The sequence below is a fragment of the Aphidius gifuensis genome, linkage group LG6 (assembly GCF_014905175.1).
Source record: "Aphidius gifuensis isolate YNYX2018 linkage group LG6, ASM1490517v1, whole genome shotgun sequence".
Classification (NCBI taxonomy): domain Eukaryota; kingdom Metazoa; phylum Arthropoda; class Insecta; order Hymenoptera; family Braconidae; genus Aphidius; species Aphidius gifuensis.
Genome location: NC_057793.1, coordinates 6,797,366 through 6,819,642, shown reverse-complemented (window position 1 = coordinate 6,819,642; position 22,277 = coordinate 6,797,366). Strand labels below are relative to the sequence as shown.

At 23.8% G+C, this 22,277-nt stretch overlaps 6 protein-coding genes across 7 annotated transcripts; 4 read left to right on the top strand and 2 right to left on the bottom strand.

Moving 5' to 3' along the window:
* Positions 1-144: 144 nt before the first annotated feature.
* On the top strand, positions 145-3,089 carry LOC122859137 (SCF E3 ubiquitin ligase complex F-box protein grrA-like). Its single transcript, XM_044162524.1, has 4 exons — positions 145-1,067; positions 1,240-1,340; positions 1,455-1,915; positions 1,994-3,089. Exons 2-4 carry the CDS (start codon positions 1,247-1,249, stop codon positions 2,957-2,959), a joined length of 1,521 nt encoding a protein of 506 aa, XP_044018459.1. The 5' UTR covers positions 145-1,067; positions 1,240-1,246; the 3' UTR covers positions 2,960-3,089.
* A 333-nt stretch (positions 3,090-3,422) lies between these two features.
* LOC122859135 (sorting nexin-7-like) lies at positions 3,423-6,114 on the top strand. The gene is made up of 7 exons (XM_044162517.1): positions 3,423-3,777; positions 3,881-4,036; positions 4,121-4,231; positions 4,317-4,481; positions 4,556-4,751; positions 4,829-5,103; positions 5,355-6,114. The coding sequence occupies exons 1-7, from the start codon at positions 3,604-3,606 to the stop codon at positions 5,712-5,714; spliced, it is 1,437 nt and encodes a 478-aa protein (XP_044018452.1). The 5' UTR covers positions 3,423-3,603; the 3' UTR covers positions 5,715-6,114.
* Positions 6,115-6,172: 58 nt separating this feature from the next.
* On the bottom strand, positions 6,173-9,715 carry LOC122859134. Its single transcript, XM_044162516.1, has 5 exons — positions 9,471-9,715; positions 7,259-9,053; positions 6,674-7,196; positions 6,356-6,609; positions 6,173-6,274 (listed from the first exon to the last, which is right to left on the bottom strand). The coding sequence occupies exons 1-3, from the start codon at positions 9,633-9,635 to the stop codon at positions 6,907-6,909; spliced, it is 2,250 nt and encodes a 749-aa protein (XP_044018451.1). The 5' UTR covers positions 9,636-9,715; the 3' UTR covers positions 6,173-6,274; positions 6,356-6,609; positions 6,674-6,906.
* A 460-nt stretch (positions 9,716-10,175) lies between these two features.
* LOC122859132 (adenylosuccinate synthetase-like) lies at positions 10,176-12,534 on the top strand. Its single transcript, XM_044162515.1, has 6 exons — positions 10,176-10,367; positions 10,608-10,781; positions 10,875-11,341; positions 11,422-11,814; positions 11,875-12,131; positions 12,215-12,534. The coding sequence occupies exons 2-6, from the start codon at positions 10,617-10,619 to the stop codon at positions 12,262-12,264; spliced, it is 1,332 nt and encodes a 443-aa protein (XP_044018450.1). The 5' UTR covers positions 10,176-10,367; positions 10,608-10,616; the 3' UTR covers positions 12,265-12,534.
* A 240-nt stretch (positions 12,535-12,774) lies between these two features.
* LOC122859130 (RNA polymerase II-associated protein 1) lies at positions 12,775-16,539 on the top strand. The gene is given in 3 exon segments (XM_044162512.1): positions 12,775-14,392; positions 14,478-14,951; positions 14,953-16,539. Coding segments are annotated over 3 exon segments (3,468 nt in total). The 5' UTR covers positions 12,775-12,881; the 3' UTR covers positions 16,436-16,539.
* LOC122859131 (CB1 cannabinoid receptor-interacting protein 1-like) lies at positions 16,463-21,341 on the bottom strand. 2 transcript variants are annotated; one of them, XM_044162514.1, is made up of 3 exons: positions 21,248-21,298; positions 20,938-21,150; positions 16,468-18,348 (listed from the first exon to the last, which is right to left on the bottom strand). In XM_044162514.1, the coding sequence occupies exons 2-3, from the start codon at positions 21,114-21,116 to the stop codon at positions 18,021-18,023; spliced, it is 507 nt and encodes a 168-aa protein (XP_044018449.1). In that variant the 5' UTR covers positions 21,117-21,150; positions 21,248-21,298; the 3' UTR covers positions 16,468-18,020. The 2 variants fall into 2 exon arrangements, with proteins under 2 accessions (XP_044018448.1, XP_044018449.1); XM_044162513.1 differs by having other exon boundaries at positions 16,463-18,348; positions 20,938-21,341.
* Positions 21,342-22,277: the final 936 nt, after the last annotated feature.

The following is a 22,277-nucleotide window of genomic DNA, read 5'->3' as shown; positions in this document are numbered from 1 at the left end:
ATAATAATTTTTTTTTTTAATTATTTTTTTTTATCACTATTTTTTTCACTTGTTTTACTCTTTTTTTTATTTATTTATTTATATTGTTTTATTGATACATCTGAACTCATTTTGACAGTTGATTTTTTTAAAAACACACTGGTTTTTTTATTTTCTCTCAACTTTATTTACAACTCTTTTTTTTTTTTGAGGTATAAAAACTTGCATTTAGATTTTTTTTTTTTTTGTAAATTTAGTTGCGAATTTAGTACATAATACTTTTTTTGGGTGGGGGAGAGGTTAAAAAAGGGTTTAGATAAAAATAGGGGGCGTTAATTGCAGATTCTTATTAAATTTTTTTCTTTTTTTTTATTAATTAATGATTAATTAGTAATGTTATTAATAAAATTTATTGAAAATATTAATTTATCATTGTTGGTTTTATTCCTCACTTGAATAATGACTAATTGTTTTAGTTTTTTTTATAAATAAATAATTATTCAATAATTAATTAATTAAATTAAAAAAGTATTTTGTTTTTTTTTTTTTGAGTTTTAATTTAAATAATTATTTAACTTACTTTTTATTGTTTCTTCAGTTATTATAAAATCATCAATATTATATTGATAATATTCCATTTTTTTTTTACCACATGGTACATCATGAGTATCAACAAAAATTGACTGTATTCCCATATAATTTTCATAACTATCCATTTTATTTTTCCTTTAAATTATTTAAAAATTAAATAAACAATTATTATTAAATATAAAACAATTTCACTATTTAACAAAAAAAATAAATAAATAATGCAACAGTAATTTATTTATTCAACTTGACATAGAGCAAAAAATGAATAAATGAATCAAAAACCCAAAAAAAATAAATGACAATCGTTTGAAAATGTAAAAAAGAAGCGCGCGCAAAATTTACCATCCCTCACCTGACAAAACACACACACGCACACATGACACACATAAACATGGAGGCCTAAATAGTAAACAATAGTAAATAAATAATGAAAATTTAATTAATTTATAAATATAAGCTATAAGTGAATTTGTTTAATTGTGTTATTGAATTAAACGGTGTGTTTTCTTATATTTTTACTAAAATTATTCCAGATTAGATATGTCAACAATAGCAATCAAATAATAATTTAGATATATTTAATATTTATCTTTGGAGCTTTGTTGATATAATAATTGTTGTTGACTATTTTCCTAAATAATATTAACTAAATAATATTTTAAATTACAGAAATAAAATGTCAAGTAAACTGATAAATATACTTGATGATGATTGTTTATCAATAATATTATCGTATCTTCAACCATTAGAACTTGTTGAAATGAAAAAAGGTACATTCACTTGCTTATTAAATTATCATGTAAATATATCAATATACAAAATTTGAATATAATTTTCAATATAATATATTACCTATAATGATTTATGTATGGATATTTTTTTAGTTTGTCAACGCTGGAATTATGTGGCAGAGTTAGTTTGGATTTTTATTAAAAAATTTGAATGTACTAATGGAGTTTTTGGCTGTAAAAATAATTGGCAATTGGTAAATTTTAATCAATTAGAATATGTCATTTTAAATGGTGGTCGTTATTTAACACATTTAACATTAAAAAATTTATGTGGATCTAAAATTATACCATTGATACGTGATCATTGTCACAATCTTGTTAGACTTGAATTAGTTTTAAATCAAGAAACATATTCCGAAGATTTTGATGATGCATTTACTAAAATGAATCAACTAAATTACATATCAATTGATGTAGATTCAGGATATAATTACACTTATCTATTGACGTATGAAGCTATTCCATCTCTTCATTCATCTATCAATGAAATTCATTTACCATTTAAATCATTGAGTGATTCTCGTGGAAATGATCAAAATATGATGTGGGATTCTGTAAGTAAAAATTTTTCATTATTAAACAAGAAAAATTTACAAATGTTTTTGTTATTTAATAATTATTTTAATTTTTAGGAGTCCTTTCTATTTTTTATAAAAAATTTTAATAATCTTCAAGCATTGACATTTCCTTATCAATCCATAAATGATGATAGTATGTCAACAATATTAAATTTTAAAACATTATTACATTTGTCATTGAGCAATTCAGAAATTAATAGTCATTGTTTGATAAAATTATCTAATTCAATTAATTTAGAATATTTAGATTTATCATATGTGAATAGGGTTGATGATCGTGTAGTTTTGAATATTGCTAACAATTGTTGTAAATTAAAATATTTGAATTTAAAAATGTGCTCATTAGTTACTGGAGAATCGATAAACAAATTAACAAAACTCATAAGTTTGGAACATTTATTTGTTGAAAAGTTAAATCTCAATAAAAATTGTATTTATAATATTGCAAATAATTGCAAAAATTTAAAGAGTTTAAATATATCTGAAAGTAAAAATGTGAAAAAATCAGATATAATGAAAATTGGTGAATTAAAATTTTTAGAACATTTGGAGCTTTGTAATTTAGAAAGTGTTGATGATGATGGATTGATAAATATTATTCATGAATGTTGTAACTTAAAATACTTGGATATAAAAAGATGCTCCAATTTAACTAATAAAGCTCTTGTTGAGATTATTATAAAATTAAAAAAATTACAAACACTTATAGTAATTGGTGTTCAAGATATCGATGATAGATTTATTTCTCGTTTACGCAATTTAAAATATTTAAATTGCAGTGCAACTAAAGTAACTGATATTGGCATTAAAAAAGTTATTAAAAATTGTCCAAGTATTGAAAAATTATCTGTTTGTCGTACTAAAATCACTGTTGACAGTCTATTTTTTGCTGCTCAAGAAACAAATAAACGTTCAACTAATATCATTTTAACAATTGAAGTTGATTGTCTCATTGAAAGCAAATATATCATAAATTCTCAAACTGGTTCAAATGTTTTGTTAAAAATTAAAGGATTATAATTTTTAAATATTACATTTACAATTAATTTATTAATTATCATAATTTTCATATCAACCAAAAAATAGTATAATATTTTTTATAAAAAAAAAGTTAAATAAACAACGAGTTAATAATAAAAAAATTAAAAAATGTATTTTATTATTTATCCTATAATTTCCCACATAAATCATCTGCATTTTAAACAAAAAAAAAAAAGCAAAAAACACCAGGCAATAGTTTAAATAGCGACACTAATTATTAAATGATTATCCTTAGACTTGTCAAGTTTATATATTTATATTGTGTCAAAAAAAATGTAAACAAAAATAACATGTGACATAGGGCTGCTGAAGCACAAGCGTCATCACTGGCAAAAAAATGTACTGACTTGCTCCAATCAGACCCTCCTGCTGGCTGCTATTAATAAACAAATATGACGTAAGTAAGTATGCAAGTATAATGTATATGTGTGTTATTTTTGAAGGCGTTGAATAATCAAGAAAGAAAGTTGTGTTATTGTGTGAGTCAAACAGTGTCAAACTTGAAAGTTCTATATTGTTTTTATTAGAAAAAAATTGACTTAATTCTTGATAAATCATTTGTCAACATAAAAAAAAAAATCCTCAATTAAAAATATATTATAAATAATAATAAAATATTAAAAATGATGACACCATCAGATATTGACAATGAAGATTTTGATGTTAAATCGAGTAATGATAATTCGGCAATTCTCGAGGTCAGTTCAATTGCAACTGGTGCAATTGTTAAACAAGAATCTCGTGACCTAGATTATGTTAATAATTCAAATTACAGTACATCTGTTGATGGCTCAATGGTGAGTTATTAAAATGACACTTGATAACAATTTAATCATATTGATTTATAAAATAAATGATTATTTTTTTCAATGTATATTTTATGTTTATTTTTATTTCAAGATTGCTTCACCATCAATTGATAGTTTTTCAACATTACCTGATCAAGAAACATCTGATTTTCCTGATGACAATAAAGATTTACAAGTTAAAGTTGATAATCCACAGAAACATCCTGAGACACTTGAAACTTTTATTACGTTTCGCATAACAACTAGGGTAAACAATCAACATTGTAAAATTGATTATACTTAAGAATATTAATTAGCTTTTTTAATTCATTTGTTTGTTGTTTTTTTATAGACAACAAGAGCAGAGTTTGAAGAAAGTGAATATGTTGTTCAAAGACGTTACAATGATTTTTTTTGGTTGCGACAAAAATTGGTTGATTTATATCCATCTCACATCATTCCAGTAATTTATTTGATTATTTTATTATGAATTAATTAATGTTGTGTTGTTGTTGGAGAATTTAATTTAAATAATTATGATGTTACAGCCAATGCCAGGTAAACACAGTTTATTGGGACAACTTGATAGATACTCCAAAGAATTTATCATTGCAAGAATGAAACAATTGCATATATTTTTAAATCGCATTGTTAATCATCCAATTCTCAGTTGTGATAGAGAGTTCAGAGCTTTTTTAACAGCTAAACCAACTGTATGTAACTTTTAAAAAATAATATTATTAATTGCTTTGATGGGAAATTAATGTGTGGTTTTTGTTGTTTCAAGGAATTTTCAGTTATTCGTAAAAATCGAGGAAATGGTCTTGTTAAACAGACAGATTCATTGCAAAATTTAGCTGGTACTTATTCCTTAAAAAATCGTAATTTAGAATTTGAACGTGTTAGAGATTATTGTAATTCATTGAATGAAAAATTAAATCATATTGATAAAATTAATTGTCGTATTTACAGAGAACGTCAAGGTAAATATTTCGAAATAATAAAATTATAAATAATTAAAGTATAATTATTTTGCTAATATGTTTGCTTGTAAATTTAGATTATGTAGCTGAACTTCAACAATTTTATCCAATATTTAATCAGTGGTCATTATCAGAGCCAGAATTATCATCGTTACTCACAAGTATATCAAAAGTTATTGAGGAAAATGTGGCTTCGAATAAAAAACTTAATGAAAATGTACCTAATGATGAACGTGAATATGTTGCTTATGTTGAATCAGTTAAAGATGCTTTAAATCGACGTGATACAATGCAAATTGAATATGAATTAACTGCTGATGAATTATCAAAAAGACGATCGGAAAGAGATCAGGTAAATTATCCATTTTTTTTTATTTATATATTTTTGGCATTTCATTTGATAAATCCAGTGGGATTTAAAAAATATTATTTGTAATTTTATTAAGTTTTATTGTTTAATTGATTAATTTATTTGTTAAAATTATTAACTTGAAAAATTATATAAATAACAAAATAAAACTAAAAATTTAACGAGTGCTTGTTTTAATTTTTTGCATGTAAATTGAAATAATAAAAATTTAATAAAAAGCTATTTATCAACAGCTAGTGGAATTGGCAAATGGTACAACAAGAAGTCAAAGTTGGAGTGGTTCAATATGGAAAAGTGAATCCCGTGATGAAAAATTAGAAAGACTAACTCAAACAGTTCCACGTTTAGCAAAACGTACTGAAATACTTCAAGATCGTCTTGAATGTGCAAATGAAAATCTAAGAAGTGACATTGATCGTTGGACAGTTGAAAAACAAAGTGATTTAAAAACCATGCTATTAACAATGGCCGATCGTCAAATAAAACATTATCAAGACTGTATGAACAATTGGGAAGATTTATTATCTGGTTTAAAATTCAATGATCCATCAGTTGACGTTAAAAACATTGACAAAAATAAAATAACTGTATAAATACTAAAAAAAAAAAAAACAATAGCAATAAGCCACAAAAGCACATCTCCAATAATATTTGTTTCTAAATGTTAAATGTTTCCGCATAATATAAATCCTAAAACAATAAATAATAAATATTTAAAACTTCATATAAAAAAAAAAAACTTTAAATGGGACCAAATTCGTCAAATATAATTATTAAAAATTAATAATTGACAATCAGCTGTATAATAATTTAAGTACTTACTTTAAGCTATTTAAAAAACAAAACGAAATTATTTCTAATGCACAATAATTATTTTATCTCTACGATATATTATTTATAAAAAAAAAAAATATATCGCACACAATGTGTTAATGTTTATGAATAAATAAAAATTATATATATGTACATGTATATGACAATGAATAATTTATTATTTGAGTTTATTAATTATGTTAATAGACAATTTAAATATATATTGTTTTTATTTATTAAATTATTTGATTTATTCAGTCTGTTCCTGTGTCATCAGGTAAAGGAGTCATGTAAATTGACACTAAATTATCCATGTCAAGTATTTCAACCAACGAATCAACTGTAAATAAAAAATAAAATTATTAAATTGATTATTTATATTAAATTATTAATGATATTATTTATTGATTAATTTAATTACTTGAAAATGTATTTGAATGTTGAAGAAATCTAACTGGTCTAACATAAGGCTGCTTGCTTGTTTTTCTAAGTTGTGGAACAATATAACGTGTTGGATTCCAAAGTGGACCTGGTGCATTTGATTCAAGATTACTTAAATTATTTAATTTCGTTGGTCGTTCATTCATTGGAAGTATACTTGTTAATTTATACTGATTTGATTCAATATTCCACATAAATTTACAACCAGCTTCATAGGCTTTTCTCTCTTGTGAGCTGAAAATAATTTTTTTTCAATTAAATTTCTTTAATTATTTTTATACAATTAATTTATATTTACCATATTGGCTGAGTACAATGTTCACTTGCTTGTATTTTCATTATAAGCAGACAAATAATATCACCAGTTATTGCACAAACATCAATTATTTCAATATCATAATCACTATAATGCCAATATTTTTTTTTAAACTTTTTACATATCCAATGAGCAATATGATGTGAAAATGTTTCTATATCAAAACTGTATTGATTTATTGATTACTGATTTTATTGATTAATTTTGATTAATTATTATTTAACATCAAAAATAAATAAATAAATAATTAATTGTAAATTCAATAATAAAATAATATTAAAGATGGCTAACATACCTTCAACATCAGTTATAACTGATACCATTTCATCATCTAATTCAATAAAACTACGTTTAAAATGAGCAGTACATTTTATTGATGGATATGGAATAAAGGCTTTTGGTGCCAATGGAGAATCATTGTGTGTTATTTTTCCATATCTATCACGACTTGAAAAAAAACTATACAATTGATTTTGACTGAGTGGTCTGAGTACTGATTTTTCAGCTGTAAAAAAAAACAAAATTTATTAATTTTAAATTATTATTTTAAAAAAATTATAATATTACCAGGTTCAACAGGTTTAAAACATCCATTAAATACATCTTGACTTGATGTATCTTCACTTTCACTATTTTCGGAATCAGGACGATGACAATGCCATTTTGTATTATTTGATGAATAAGCTGGTGTAATATCAACACTATTTAAACGATGAATTGGACAATAACGTTGTTCATTTTGATCTCTAATATGTTTAAATGGTATTATATTTTCTGTATCTTCAGCTTCAACTTTAAATTCATATTTTTTATCAGCAAGACGTCTTTTACGAAATGAACTTAATTTTTCACCAGGTTCTAATGAATCATCAGTAAATTCATATGCTTTTTCAGCTTCAAGTATAAGTTTATGAGATGAACGTGTTCTTGTTGTTGTTGTTGTTGTTGATGTTGGTGGTGGTGGTACTGCTGATGATGATGAAGATGATGATGAAGATGAATTTTTACGTAAACTTCTTTGTCTAAATGATGTTGTTATTGGTGGTGACATTAAACGTGGTGAACATGGTGATGGACTTATTGATAATGTATTTAATGGTGAATTTATTGATACAATTGTTGTTGGCTCTTGTGATGTACCAGGTTGTGGTGATAATGAACGTTTACTATTACTATTAAAACGTCCATTAACTAGACTAGATTTTTCATTTGTTGTTGATGTTGATGTACGTGTACGTAATATATCAGATGGTGGTGTATTAATATTAATTGACCATTGTTGTTTAAGATCAGCTGGTAATCTTTGTGGTGTTGATCTTGGTGAACATGATGGATGTTTAACAAGTGTTATTGAATCACTACCAATACTTAATTCTTGTGTCATATCATCACAAAAATCTTGTAATATTTTATCACGTACTGATAATGAATTATTTTTAATACAATAATCACAATCACCATTATTATAACATTCACATAACAATGTTGATGATGTATTATCACGTACAGGTGATAATTCATCACCATTAATTGATTCTGGTGTTGATATTTTTCTATTTATTTCATAACAATCAAGTTCATAAATATCATTAACATCAACTTGTATTATTTGTTCAATATTATCATTATTTATTAATTTATTATTTATTAAATCTTCACTACCATTGTCATTTGAATTTTTATTAATTTTTGGTATTATTAAATCAACTCGTAGTACATGAAGAAAATTGCCAGTATTAATAACAATATGATTCCAATATTTAAGACATACAGATGCACGAAAACGTGGATATGGTGATATAACTTCATATGTTGTATGTACTGTTAAACCATGTATTAAACAATTAAATTGTACACAACCATCCCAATTAGCAGCTAATTCATCTTCTTCATATGATGCAGCAACTTTAGCACAATCACGACAATTACTTAAACTTGGTACTTTTGTTATTGTTAAATATGCTTTATCAGTTGTTTGTGAATTACCCCAATCTGATTGTAAACCATGTATAACAACTTTATTTGTTTCCATTGGCCATTGTGCAACAACAACATCAAGTTCTTTACTAATACAATAACTACCAAATAATGTTATTTCAGCAACTTTTTTTGATATTCTATGAGGTGAAAATGCCCACCAATGTAATGAATATTTATAGGCTGATTCATTACCACGTAAATCAAGACTACATGTATATGTTAATATAAATTTACCACATTGTGTCATACCCATTACAATATGACCAGCTTGAAGTGCTGACATTGGAATAATATGAAGTAATGGCAAATGTCCCCATTCTGGTATTGTTGGAAATAATTTTTCTTGTGGTGCATTTTTGTGCTTTGATAAACAGCCTCGTATCTGTAAATTTATTTGTTTATATTTTCAATTATACTAATAGAAATATTATCATTTACAGGAAATTTTAAAATTATAAAAAATTCAATGAAAAATTTAAAAACTTGTTTATCATTTTGTTATAATCATGATAATTTTTTATAGAATTTTTCTTGTGGTGCATTGTTGTTCTTTAAAGAAACAAAAAATTTTTTTATCAGACAGGTAGTTTTTTCATTAAAAAAGAAAAAAAATCATAAACAATTTCAAGTGATAAATGAAAATTTAAAAGGCATTTATTGTTTATCCATTGTTGATGATGAAAAATAAATAAATGCCAATTCTTTTCAAGGTTGTCAAAAAAAAAGGAGAAAAGACAATAAAAAAAATGGAATGTTGGATTATTGTTTGAAAGGTTAAATTAAGACAAAAACAACTTGCCTCTCTTGTAAATAATTTTTGCAAAATATTTCTTTCATTTTTTGATGTATCGAAATTTGGTTTTTGACCAACAATAACAAATCGTGATTGACGTTCAGCTGATGTATCAGATAAATTATCTTCATGATATTCGGAATTTGTATCGGAAGACATTGAGTCCGCCATTTTTAAATAATATTAAAAAATTATTTATCTTTTTTTGTTTTTTTTTTTATATATTTTCTATTGTATGTTTTTTTTTTTTTTCACAAGAAATATACATATGTTGTTTATCAAATAAAAAAAAAAAATTAAGACCCTTTTATTCAGCTTTTTATTTATCGCGTTTTCGCGAAATGCTCTGATTATAAAAATGAATTAAGAAGATGAGCTCCATTTTTGATAAAAAAATTTTTCAATTTGTGATAAATTCAGTGAGATGACGCTACTTGTTTTTTGTGTCATCCAAATTTTATTATTACCTAATTAATTTAATTTATATTAATTAAGTAAATCTAATTAATTTCAACAATTATATTTCATTTTATAAAAATAAATTAATTAATTTTATTAAATCAATTTTTCATCTTTTGATGTAAAAAAATTATTTCATTTTTTTTTTTTTTGAATTATTTTTATAGTTGTTACATTGTTTAATTGTTAAATTAAAAATATTAATAATTATCATTCAAAATAATTATAGTATATTGTTTTATGAATTTTTTTTTGAGATTTCGAATTTCCGACATTTTAAGGGAAAATACGAGAAGAGACAATTTCGACAAGTGGCAAAATTGACGAATGAATATTGCGTCAGTTTTGGTCAGTTTATTATTATTTATATTTTATTTTGCCGGCTCCATGTGCTAAATTGTGTAAAAAATATAATTTTTATAATAAAAAAAACTACTTAATTCCGTAAGTTATAATCAAAATTATTTAAATAAAAAATTATAATAATTAAACAAGCTATTAAATAAATTTACTTTAAATTTTTACAATAATTTACAAGACAAATTTTAAATTTTCAAAATGTCATTTTAAGGTTACACCCAAAATATTATTAAGAATATTGATTATTAAATATTATTTTTTACATCTTTAAATACAATACAATTATTTATAAATTATTAATACTAATAATATCTATTTTCAAAGATAAAAATAATGGCTACCTGTGAAAGAATTCACCAGTTAAATGGTGTTGTCAATTCATCATCCAGCTTGTCATCAAAAGCAACAGTAATACTTGGTGCCCAATGGGGTGATGAGGGCAAAGGTAAAGCTGTTGATCAATTAGCTGCTGAAGCTGATATTGTTTGTCGTTGTCAGGTATTAAATTTAATATTAATATTATTTTTCAATAAACCCCAAATACATTTATCATAATTTTATAAAATACTTATATTTCAAATATTATTTTAGGGTGGTAATAATGCTGGTCATACAGTTGTTATTGATGGAACAAAATTTTTTTTTCATTTATTACCAAGTGGAATAATAAATTCAAAATGTACAGCTGTTCTTGGTAATGGTGTTGTTATTAATTTACCAGCATTATTTGAAGAACTTGAAACAAATGAAAAAAAAGGTCTTAAAGATTGGCATGATCGTTTAGTTATATCTGATCGTGCACATATTGTATTTGATCTTCATCAACAAGCTGATGGAATGCAAGAATTAGAAAAAGGTAGTAAATCACTTGGTACAACTAAAAAAGGTATTGGTCCAACTTATTCAAGTAAAGCAACAAGAAATGGTCTAAGAATATGTGATTTACTTGGTGATTATGATGAATTTTCGAAAAAATTTAATATACTTGTTGAACAATATCAAAGAATGTTTCCACTATTAAAAGTTGATGTTGATGCTGAATTGAAACTTTACAAAGAGTAATTAATTAATATTAAATTTATTATTAATTTTTCAAGTATTAATAATAATAATATAATTGTGTTTATTTATTGAATAGATTTGCTGAACGAATAAGGCCATATGTTACTGAGACAGTAACATTTTTACATAAAGCATTAAAAGAAGGAAAAAAAGTACTTGTTGAAGGTGCAAATGCTGCAATGTTGGATATTGATTTTGGTACTTATCCATATGTTACAAGTTCAAATTGTAGTGTTGGTGGTGTATTTACTGGACTTGGTGTTGCACCAAAAAGTATTGGTGAAGTTATTGGTGTTGTTAAAGCTTATACAACACGTGTTGGTGATGGTCCATTTCCAACTGAATTAAATGATGATATTGGTTGTATTTTACAAACTCGTGGACATGAATATGGTGTTACAACTAAAAGAAAAAGACGTTGTGGTTGGCTTGATCTTGCCTTACTTAAATTTACAAGCATTGTCAATGGGTAAATATTTATTTTTATGTAATTATTATATTTTCTAATGGTTGTTATTTATGTTTATAGTTATACATCAATATTTGTGACAAAATTGGATATATTGGATACATTATCAGAAATTAAAGTTTGCACTGGTTATCGTCTTGATGGCAAAAAGATTGATTACTTTCCAAGTCATGCAGCTGATTTGGCAAAGGTTGAGCCAATCTATGAAATTGTTGAAGGCTGGATGACATCAACTGAAGGCGTTAGATCGTTTGATAAGCTTCCAGTTAATGCTCAAAAATATATTAAAATGATTGAGAAAAATTTGGAGACACCTGGTAATTATTTATTTATTTATTTTGATCATTTTTTTTTATATTTGCATTATGAAATTAATCCATTTTTGTTTATTTATTTTCAGTTAAATGGGTTGGTGTTGGTGCAGGTAGAGAAAGTGTTGTTTCTCTATAATCAATAAGCTAATTAAATAAATAACAAACAATTAAAATAATTATAAATTCATGCATGTTCAAAAATACTTTATCGTGATTCGTGATATCAACATATAATACAATGATAGTGTACATAAATTTTATAATGCTGGTATGAAAAGAGAAAAAGAAATAATAATAATTCAAAAATAATAATTAATACGAAACATATTTTAACCATTATTAATAATGCTTGTATTTTGAATGATGATTATTTATAAAAAAATAAAACAAATATCAATAAATTGAATTTATTTTTAAATTTATTTTTTTATACATTTTAAACATTTTTTTTTTGTTTATTATTTTTAGCTGGTTAATCATTTTGGTCATATTATTTTAAAGATTCCAATTTCCATGTATCATTATTTTATCTGTTGATTTGATGAATGAATTTGTCTGTTCGTTATATTTACAATAGCTACAATCAAAACAAAAAAGAAAAAAAACAAATGACAACAAACCTAACCTTGAAAAAATATTACAACAACGTATTTACAAGTTGGACAAGTTGGACGAACTTTGGTGCACTTAAGAAAAACAAAAAACAAACTCGTTTAATTTAATTAAAGTTGAATTGAATAATTAAAAAAAATTATGGATAATTTAAAACCAATAAAACGACCAAAACCAAGTGATGGCGAGGAAGATTTATACAAAATGCAAGATGAATTTTTAAAATCACATCAACAACCATCAGCAAAAGTAATAAATCTTCGTGCTGAAAATAAACAAAGTCATTATTCAAAAGCAGTTGAAGATGATAAAAAACCTCCTGTTAAATTCAAATCAAAATTTGCTGAAAGAAGATCATTATTAAAAGCACAAGAAAAATTATCAACATCACAAATTGGTGGTAGTCCAATTAATTCCAGTGTTGTCACTGATGATTTATCAAACATAATAAAACCATGTGAATCATTACAAGATAATATACAAGATATTCCAAAAGAACCATCATCAACAATTCTTGGTAACATTATTGAGAGAAAAATAACTAAAATTAATTATAAAAAAACACAAGAAATTGATGATAATAATGGTTTTCCATCTGTTTTTGTTATTGATCATAATGAAAAATTACTTGATAATGATAAAAGTTTTTTTAGTAAATCACTAGCATCATCTGTATCATCACCACAAAAAAATAAAATTGCAGAATCAGTTGTCAAGCAAGAAACAGTTGTTGTTAATTCATTACTGTCTGATATTAGTCAAGAAAATCAACAAAGGCTAGACAACATGACAGCTGATGAGATTATTGAAGAGAAAAAAAAATTAGAAAATATGCTAAGTCCAAAGATGATTAATTTTCTAAAAGCTCGTAGTAATAAATCCAAAAAAATACCACAAAAAGCTGAAGAAATGGAAGTTGAAGAAACAAGCAAAGATTCAATTGAAAATACAAATAATTCAATAGTACAACCACCAAATGAAGTTGTTGAAATTGTTGAAAAAGCTAATGAAAAAGGTTGGATACACATGGACGAAGTAGAACAAGTTAAACTTGAATGGATGACTGATTTACCTGAAACCAAAACAAATGATTCACCACCTGAAGAGCCATACAATGCAAGATTTGATTTTGATGGTATGTTATTGCCATTTAAAGATGATAATGTTGCTGTTAATTCAGGACTACATCATCATGGTGATGAACCAGATCGTCCTGGTTATTCATTACAAGAATTACTTCAATTAAGTCGTTCATCAACTCAACAACAACGTTGTACAGCAATAACAACACTTGGTAATATTATGGATAAAAGTAAAAAAGGATTATATGATAAAGTACTTGAACCAGCTCCACTTGTTGCATTAAATTCAAAAAATATATTTTATTTATTACGTATAACAATTGATGATTCATCAATTGCTGTTGTTACTGCTGGTCTTCAAGCATTACGTTCATTTTTATATAATCAAGCTGATGAAATTTGTCTTGATAAATTATTTGGATGGAAATATGATGATGGATTATTCAATGTACCAGAATTATTACCACCAAAAAATGATGTTGATAATTATGATGAATTAAAAGACGATGAATTTGTACAACTTGATGTTGTTGGTGCTGCAATTAGATCTGATTTAATACTACGTATCAGGTAAATACCAAAAAAAAAAAAAACGAAAATCTTTGCTTTTATTTTTAAATTGATAAATTAAAACTTAAAAAATATTTTTTTTCAGATTTATTTTGAGTGAATTGAAGCCACCACTTGTTGGTGTAACAGCAGCATTAGAAATTTTAACTCGTCTTTCAAGACATTCACGTAAAACAGCATTAAATATTGCCTGCACAAAAAATTTATTAGAAATAATTGTTAAAAATTTTATTCCATTGACAAATAATAATGATGATGGTAAAAATGCATATGGTGTGCCACAATTAAATGCTGTACGTTTTTGTCGTGTGTTGCTTGAATATGCTGGTAGACCAGTTGCTGATCGTCTTTATAATTTAAAAATAATTAATTGTTTATTATCATACACAACATGTGGATCAAGTGTTGTTGGACGTGGTGATTTACAATTGAGCATTGAAGCATTGCGTCTTTGGAAATTAATTTTAAATTATGGCATTGGAAAAGACAGTATTGTTGGTGCAAGATTAATGCTTGGTACACAATTACAATTACTACTTTCAAATCATATCATTCATTATTACACTGTTAACAAAATGGACAACTCAACTTGAAACAATTAAATCACCAACTTGGTTTAATAGCAAATTAATTAGTACAATATTAACGACATTTGATGATACATTACCACTGTCTTGTTTAAAAACAAACTGGTTATTAAATACAAATATATATTCAAAAATATTAATGTCATCAAATTTATTGTCAAATTGTACACAAGCTACTGATAGAGACACAACAGCACTTCCAAGTCTTGGTGCATTTACACAAAATGGTGAATTACAACCAATTTTATCAATAAAATCATCATTATTATTTTTATCAACAGTTGTTAATATTTTTAATAAATATTCAATGTTCAATGAGTTAAAAATAATCATTGAAAATTCTGATGTTATAAAATATCTAAATAAATTAACTGAAAAAGAATGGAAGCTAACAAATAATTGGTTTACTCGTATTGAATTATATTTATTAACTGGAATTGTTAAAGCAAGTACAAACATTCAATTAAATGAATCAATAAATAATACAATTTTAAATATTGCAATAAAATTAGTATCAAATTTACCAAGTGATGCAACAACTGCAATAAAAGAAATGATAAAAATTATATTTACAAATGAAAAGCTAACTGTTCAAAAGCTCACAAGTGAATTAAATCATCTCAAGTTGAATAACAATATGTCAAATTGTGTTCTTAAAATTCCTGATGATATATCAACTATTTATGAAAAGTATGTGTCATTTGGTAGTTGGTGTACAACTGGAATGCCAATTGATTGGCCATATCTTCCTCTTGTTGCTATTTACAGTTGTCAAAAAAATAATACCACCTGGAATGACAATGATACAATAAATATAATAACACTATTGAGTTTAGAACTATCAATGCCAGAATTGTTTAATAATTTAACACCAAATTTACGTTTTTCAAGATTGATATTAATATATTTATGTGAAACAATATATCTCAATGAAAATGTATCAATATTAATGAATCAATTGATGAAGGGATTTTTAAAAAATAATCATGATAAACTTGATTTTTCAGTTGATGTACCAGGTATCAGTTCATTCACTGATATATTTACATCAATGTGTGAATGTTTCTGTGCAAATTCATATGGTGATGATGGTTTTTCAACAGTTTTATTATTACCAATTGCACAAAGACATGATTCACATTACAGAAAATTATTATGGTCTGAACATGCTGGATCATTGAGGTATCTTAAAATTAAACCAGATAATTTACTTATTCCACTTGATGAATATTTATATCCACTTGAAAATGATTCATCACTTATTGAGTCATACATCACAGCACTTGTACGTCAAACAGTTAAAAAAAATATAAATCCATTGATGTATCTTATTGCTCTTCATCATTCAGCTAATTATCTTAATAGTCAAACAAAAATTGCCATTAAAATGAAATCAAGAATAGCAAATATTAAAGATAAAAATTTACTTGATGAATTGTTAAATTACTCGATATAATTTTCGTTAATTAAAAATACTTTTGAATGCTTTATTCATTTACTTTTTATTATTATTTTTATACACTTTGTTTTACATGTAAATACAAGTGATATGTAATACAATTATTTTTGAAAAACCTTCATTTAATAAACTGATATATAAAATTTCTTTTTTTATTTGTATTTTATTTTTTTTTCCTTTCGTTGAAAAATAGTTTAAAATTTATTTATTAATATTAAATTAATATAAATTATTTAATACTTAAAAAGCCCAGGCACTACAATTTTTTTAATTTTTTTATTTAGCTCGTTGTTTTCATAATGATAATAGTATCATGTAAAATATTTATTACTAAAGCTGCGCAAAAAATATTCACATTTATATGAATATAATAATAAATATATATATTTTTATTATTTAACAATTATATATATGAAAAATTAATTGAAAAATTAATTAGTAAACATTGTCATTTTTATAATCCATTAATTATTTATATTTTTTTTATAAAAAAGGAAAAAAAAAATGGTATAAAATTTGTGAGTTTGAAAATTAATAATTTAAAGTGTATATAGAGTTTTTTTGTATTTTTTTTTTTAGTTTTTAAAGTTTGTTTTATTTCGATTATTTAATTAAAATGAAAAATAGGTTGGCATTGATTTGTGATATAGCATTGGTAGTGGGATTACTCACATAAATAAATTGCAGTGCATTGTCAGTGTGGCGCCCAACAACCGACCCGCAATTGTAATCGATTTTCGTGTTGCAAGAAAATTATACTATGATTGCTAATAGATAGGTCTCATCAACATATTTATATCCGTCATTTTTCATCACAATATTTCTTAATATTTTTTATATTTTTTTTCATATATCACTCTTTTTAATAATTTTTTATTAATTATTTTAAATATTTTTGAAGTTATTTAATTTTAACAATTTATTAACTAAAAAAAAATTCATTTTAATTTTTTATTCTACAATTGTTATTGCCAATTAATTTAGAAAAAAAATTTCATTTTATTTTTCAAATGTCTATATCACTTTTTAATAATGTTTTTATTATTAAATTTTAAATAATTTTTAATTATATATAGTTATTAATTACAAAGTTTCAATTTTAAAAAAGATTTTTATTTTTAATTTTTACTCTACAATTGCGTTGCTAATTAATTTAAAAAAAAAAATAAAAAAAAAATAGAGTTTTCATTTGAAAGTATTAATATTACTTGTTAAAATTGAAAATTAATATTTTTTTAATTTTAATTTGAATACTATACAATTAAAGCCAATTAATAAAAAAAAAATTACTTTTTTTTTGTTATAATTTACGAGTGAAATTAATTAATTATTGGAAAAGTTATTATCAAATTTATACCGTGAAAATTTTATAAAAAAAAAATACAGAAAATGGTTTTTTTTTTTTAACTAAAAACATACAATAATTTGTATCTGTATTTTTTGTGTAATATAATTTAAAAATAATTAATAAAAAATATTACTTTCATGTAAATTTCCACCAATCATTATTGACTAATGATGTTTCACTAATTGATATTTTAGATTGTGTCTTATTTTTAATATTATAATTTTCTACAAATTGCTAGGATTCAATGCCCAATTTCCGATATGTTTCCTTGTCAACAGTAACAAGACTTCCTTCATCTGCACTTGTACAATCTAATTCTATGCAATGTAATCTTGATCCCCATTCACAGTGTGATTGATCATCTGGTTTGTAGTATTTAATTTGTAAACATGTTGTTAAATAACCAGAGGCCAATACTCTCATAGCTATTTGTAATTCTTCACGATGACCACGTGCACAAGGTTGTACATCATTTGTACTGTGATAAACACTGTATGCACATGCTGTACCATCACGTGAACGTTCAATTGGTTCAGCTTCTTTTCCATCAATTTGCAATGATCTGAAATTTTTTTTATTATTAATTTCCATTTTTATTATTAAAGTAAAATATTTCAAATTAAAATTAATGATAAATAAATAATTATTTTAATAGTAAATAAATTAAATTAAAAAAAAATGAAATTTCTACTGTGTAAATTTTATTGTTGTTTAATTAATATTTTGTTGACAAATGATTAGCATAAAATAAACAAATAAAACAGATGATAATATAAATTATTTTCAATGTAAATATTGAACAATTAAAATCACAATGGATTTTCTTGTCAAATAAATAATGAAAAATAAATATATAAAAAATTTTCAGATATATTTTGTATTTTTTTGTTTTTTATTTCTCTTGGTATTTGTAATTTTATCGAAATCCCCAGAGAAATTATTGCAATTTACGCTTTTCTTGTTATCCATGTATGTCAATTATATTCTCATTTATTATTTGATAATATAAGACTTTATTTTGACAGCTATAAATTTATTTTATAAATAATTCTTTGAAGCTTACTCAATATCCAATTTAAAAAACCAATCACTTTTTTATTATTACTTTGTATTCATATAATTTTTTCATCATTTATTTTTGATGATTAAAATTATATATACCAAAAAGTTGCCTGAATAAATTTAAAACTCAATATAGTTAGCTATTTTTAAAATAAAAATATTTCATTAAAATTAAATAAATCCAAGTACTATTTTTGAAATGACTATTTTTTTTGTTAAATTAAAAAAATCCTTCGAAACTTTTCTGGCAAATGTATGACTGTTCTATCCTTCTCTCAGTTTCCTAGATAATTTTTATGAATAAATTTTTACCGAAAAATCGGTAAAACAATTTTAGAATAATGACAAATGAAATTCAGATAAATATTTCCACAAGAGATTTCCATTTGACATAAAAATTATACAAATTATAATGACAAAAAGTTGGAATATTTGATTTAAAAAAAATACTGATTATCTTATTATTTTATTGATACTAAAAATAATTTTTGTCATAAAATTATTTGTACTTTCAATGTAATATTACATCAAAAAAAAATCATTTATATTTTGAATTTGTGTGCATAAAAAAACTTCACGTAAGGGCTAATAAATCAATATTTTATTATCGTGTTAAATTATTACAATAAAAAGTTTGTATAATTTTTTTGGCAATTTTTCAACAACTTCATTTAGTTACATTGTACAGGTCCAGTTCAATCAATAAATTTAATTATATTCATTTATTAAAATTACCCTTCAACAGTATAAATTAATTCACAATAACATTAATGTCAAATTTAATATTTAAAAAAATGTATCAATTATAATTCTATGTCTCAACTTTGATGCGAAATATTTTTATTTTTTTTTATTGTCAATATTTTTCCAATTAAAAAAAGCTTTTGTTAATAATTAAAATCTGAATGTCATATTTTCATTTTTCCTTTGTCATATTTTTTCCAGATCAAAGGGATGGAAAAAAAATAAAAGAAAAACTTTGTTTTTACATAAAACAAAACGACCTTGATGAAGTTATATTTTCGTGTCGTAATTCTAGTTATTTATTTGTTTATTTTTTATCATAAATCTCTGTGTTTTTTTTTACATAATAATGCATTGTTAAATTGAAGCTGATCCTTTGTTATAGATAGATAAAAAAAATATTTAAAATAAAACAAAAAATAGAATGTTTTAATGAAGTATGATTTACATATGACGAGTCAAGGCTATGAGCTTTTTTTTTTTTTAATTCCCATCGAAAAATAATAATAACAAATATAGAAATAATAAATATAAAAATCCCTCTAGGCTAAAATAATTTTAAAATAATTTTAAAATTAAAAAATAACAAAAAATATAAAATCTAATTTACAAAAATATACAAAACTCAAATTAGATATAAACATTCAAATATTAGACAAATTTAAACATCAAATTTTATATATTATTTCAAGCAAGTAAAATAAGCAAATAATCTTTGTTTTAAAATTAAAAAAAAAAACAACAAAAATTCGCCTTGAAAATTTATGTTACGATAAAATCTTTTGGCTAAGCTCAGTGTCGATATATAAAAATATTTTTCTTCGCAGTTAATATTAAAGATAAAATAAATAAATACATCTTCGTGTCAGAATTTTTTTTAAATAATAATAATAAAAAAACGTGCGTGTTAATAAATACAAAAAAATTTCATGACCTTAAAATATATAAATTTAATTTTTCAACATGCAGTACTTTTGTGGAGTAAGAAAAAAAAAAAAAATTTTATATAAACTTTAACAGGTCACAAGTTCACTTTATCCGTAGCAGATGGTGCAATTTATGTTTTACAGTAAAGTTACATCCCTTGTATTTTTTTAAAAAGAAACAAAACTTGTATTTATTTTTTTATTTTTATTATTTATATAACTCTTTTATCTTTCAAGAATATAATCCCACTTGGGAGCTTCTCTGACTTTTGTAAAACATACATCATTTAATTTTTGAGTTTGAAAAAAAACAATAAATAATAAACAATTCTAATGATACCAAAAATATTTGATTGATAAATTCAATTACATAATGATGGTTGTTTTTTTTTTTTAATTTAAAAAATTTGTATACCTACTGCAATAGTTGGGGTGGTTTAAAGCTGATGTCAAAACGATAAGTTGTATCACAGCTTAGCTTAACTGTTTTAAGTTGACGAAATCTACTTCCTGATTCCATTTTACAATAAACAGGACCAGCACCAGGCTCCTTTCTGACCGAAAGCGTCACTCGAAAATGACCATCACCACCCCCCATCTAACATTCTCTTTTTATTTTATTTATTAAACACCTAATTTTAATTTAAAATTACAAACAAATTTTTCTAAATATTATTTTAATCTATTATTTACATATATAAATTGATTTTTTTTTTTTTTTTTTATTACTTTGTTAGAGAGAAGGAGTCAAGTTGTGCTTGCGGCGTCGCGACGCTGACTGAGGTGCGACGCTCGCCGGTACCGACAAACACGCGTATGAACAAAAAAAAAAGCTTTGTTCAATGAAATTACTTGCGCACGATTCAATAGCTATTATTTTGACTTAATTTTTTTTCTTAAAGAAAATTTATTTATTTATTTTACTCAACTTTTTACGTGATTAGAATTGGGGTGAATGAATTTCTTTGGAAATTCATTGAGAATGTCTTAGATAAAATTGAAAAAAAGAAAATTATTTATAATCCGACTTATTCTTTTGATCTATGTTTAATTAAATTTTTATTAATTTTTTTTTTCATTTCAAGATATACTTATTATGCTATTTATTAATTAAATAAAATATTAAATATTGTACATTAATTATTTCTTTTTTTTTTTTTAGCTAAATAGATTTATTTTTTTGTATATTATTTTCAGAAAATCAATACGGTGAATGTTTTTATGCTCACCTGAAAATATGAAATAAAAAATGTATACATACGTGAAATTATTTAGAGAAAAATATAATCTTTCAAGGATATGAAAAATGAAAAAAAAATATTAAAAAAGTTTGAGTGATAATTGTAAATAAATTGTTAGGTTTTATTCGACCTGAATTTTCAATGAGAATTGATTGCTGTAGCTGTTTCAGTCAAATAATTTATAATGCAGTAAAAAAAAATTTAATTATTTAGAAAAAATAACAATAATAACATTTAAATGTTGAAAAAAAAAAAAATAAATGCGATTCATGAGCTTTCCTGGCTTTGTCTTTCTCAAATATTTGCTCAATCAAAATGAATAGATACAAATTTTGGAAAATCTTAGAAACGTAGAAAAAATTTTTGTTTAAATAAATTAATGAGCAAAAGCTCTGAGGGCAGTGAGATGGCTGATTTTTTTATTTCTTATTTATTTTTTAATTTATAAATATATTGTTGGAAAAGAAAATTTTTACGTCAAAAGAAAATTCATCAAGCAACATTTATCAGGCATCATC

What these genes read in the sequence shown, in the direction of transcription:
- LOC122859132 (XM_044162515.1), top strand. Translation starts at nt 10,617, where the DNA reads ATGGCTACCTGTGAAAGAATTCACCAGTTAAATGGTGTTGTCAATTCA. An exon ending in ATATTGTTTGTCGTTGTCAG is followed by an intron (nt 10,782 to 10,874) that starts GTATTAAATTTA and finishes ATATTATTTTAG; the next exon opens with GGTGGTAATAATGCTGGTCA. An exon ending in GAATTGAAACTTTACAAAGA is followed by an intron (nt 11,342 to 11,421) that starts GTAATTAATTAA and finishes TTTATTGAATAG; the next exon opens with ATTTGCTGAACGAATAAGGC.
- LOC122859137 (XM_044162524.1), top strand. Translation starts at nt 1,247, where the DNA reads ATGTCAAGTAAACTGATAAATATACTTGATGATGATTGTTTATCAATA. An exon ending in ACTTGTTGAAATGAAAAAAG is followed by an intron (nt 1,341 to 1,454) that starts GTACATTCACTT and finishes ATATTTTTTTAG; the next exon opens with TTTGTCAACGCTGGAATTAT. An exon ending in AAAATATGATGTGGGATTCT is followed by an intron (nt 1,916 to 1,993) that starts GTAAGTAAAAAT and finishes TTTAATTTTTAG; the next exon opens with GAGTCCTTTCTATTTTTTAT.
- LOC122859135 (XM_044162517.1), top strand. Translation starts at nt 3,604, where the DNA reads ATGATGACACCATCAGATATTGACAATGAAGATTTTGATGTTAAATCG. An exon ending in CATCTGTTGATGGCTCAATG is followed by an intron (nt 3,778 to 3,880) that starts GTGAGTTATTAA and finishes TTTTATTTCAAG; the next exon opens with ATTGCTTCACCATCAATTGA. An exon ending in TTTTAACAGCTAAACCAACT is followed by an intron (nt 4,482 to 4,555) that starts GTATGTAACTTT and finishes TGTTGTTTCAAG; the next exon opens with GAATTTTCAGTTATTCGTAA.
- LOC122859134 (XM_044162516.1), bottom strand. Translation starts at nt 9,635, where the DNA reads ATGGCGGACTCAATGTCTTCCGATACAAATTCCGAATATCATGAAGAT. An exon ending in AAAAATTATTTACAAGAGAG is followed by an intron (nt 9,054 to 9,470) that starts GCAAGTTGTTTT and finishes ATAAATTTACAG; the next exon opens with ATACGAGGCTGTTTATCAAA. An exon ending in TTTTAAACCTGTTGAACCTG is followed by an intron (nt 7,197 to 7,258) that starts GTAATATTATAA and finishes TTTTTTTTACAG; the next exon opens with CTGAAAAATCAGTACTCAGA.
- LOC122859131 (XM_044162513.1), bottom strand. Translation starts at nt 21,116, where the DNA reads ATGGGGGGTGGTGATGGTCATTTTCGAGTGACGCTTTCGGTCAGAAAG. An exon ending in AAACCACCCCAACTATTGCA is followed by an intron (nt 18,349 to 20,937) that starts GTAGGTATACAA and finishes AAAAAATTTCAG; the next exon opens with ATCATTGCAAATTGATGGAA.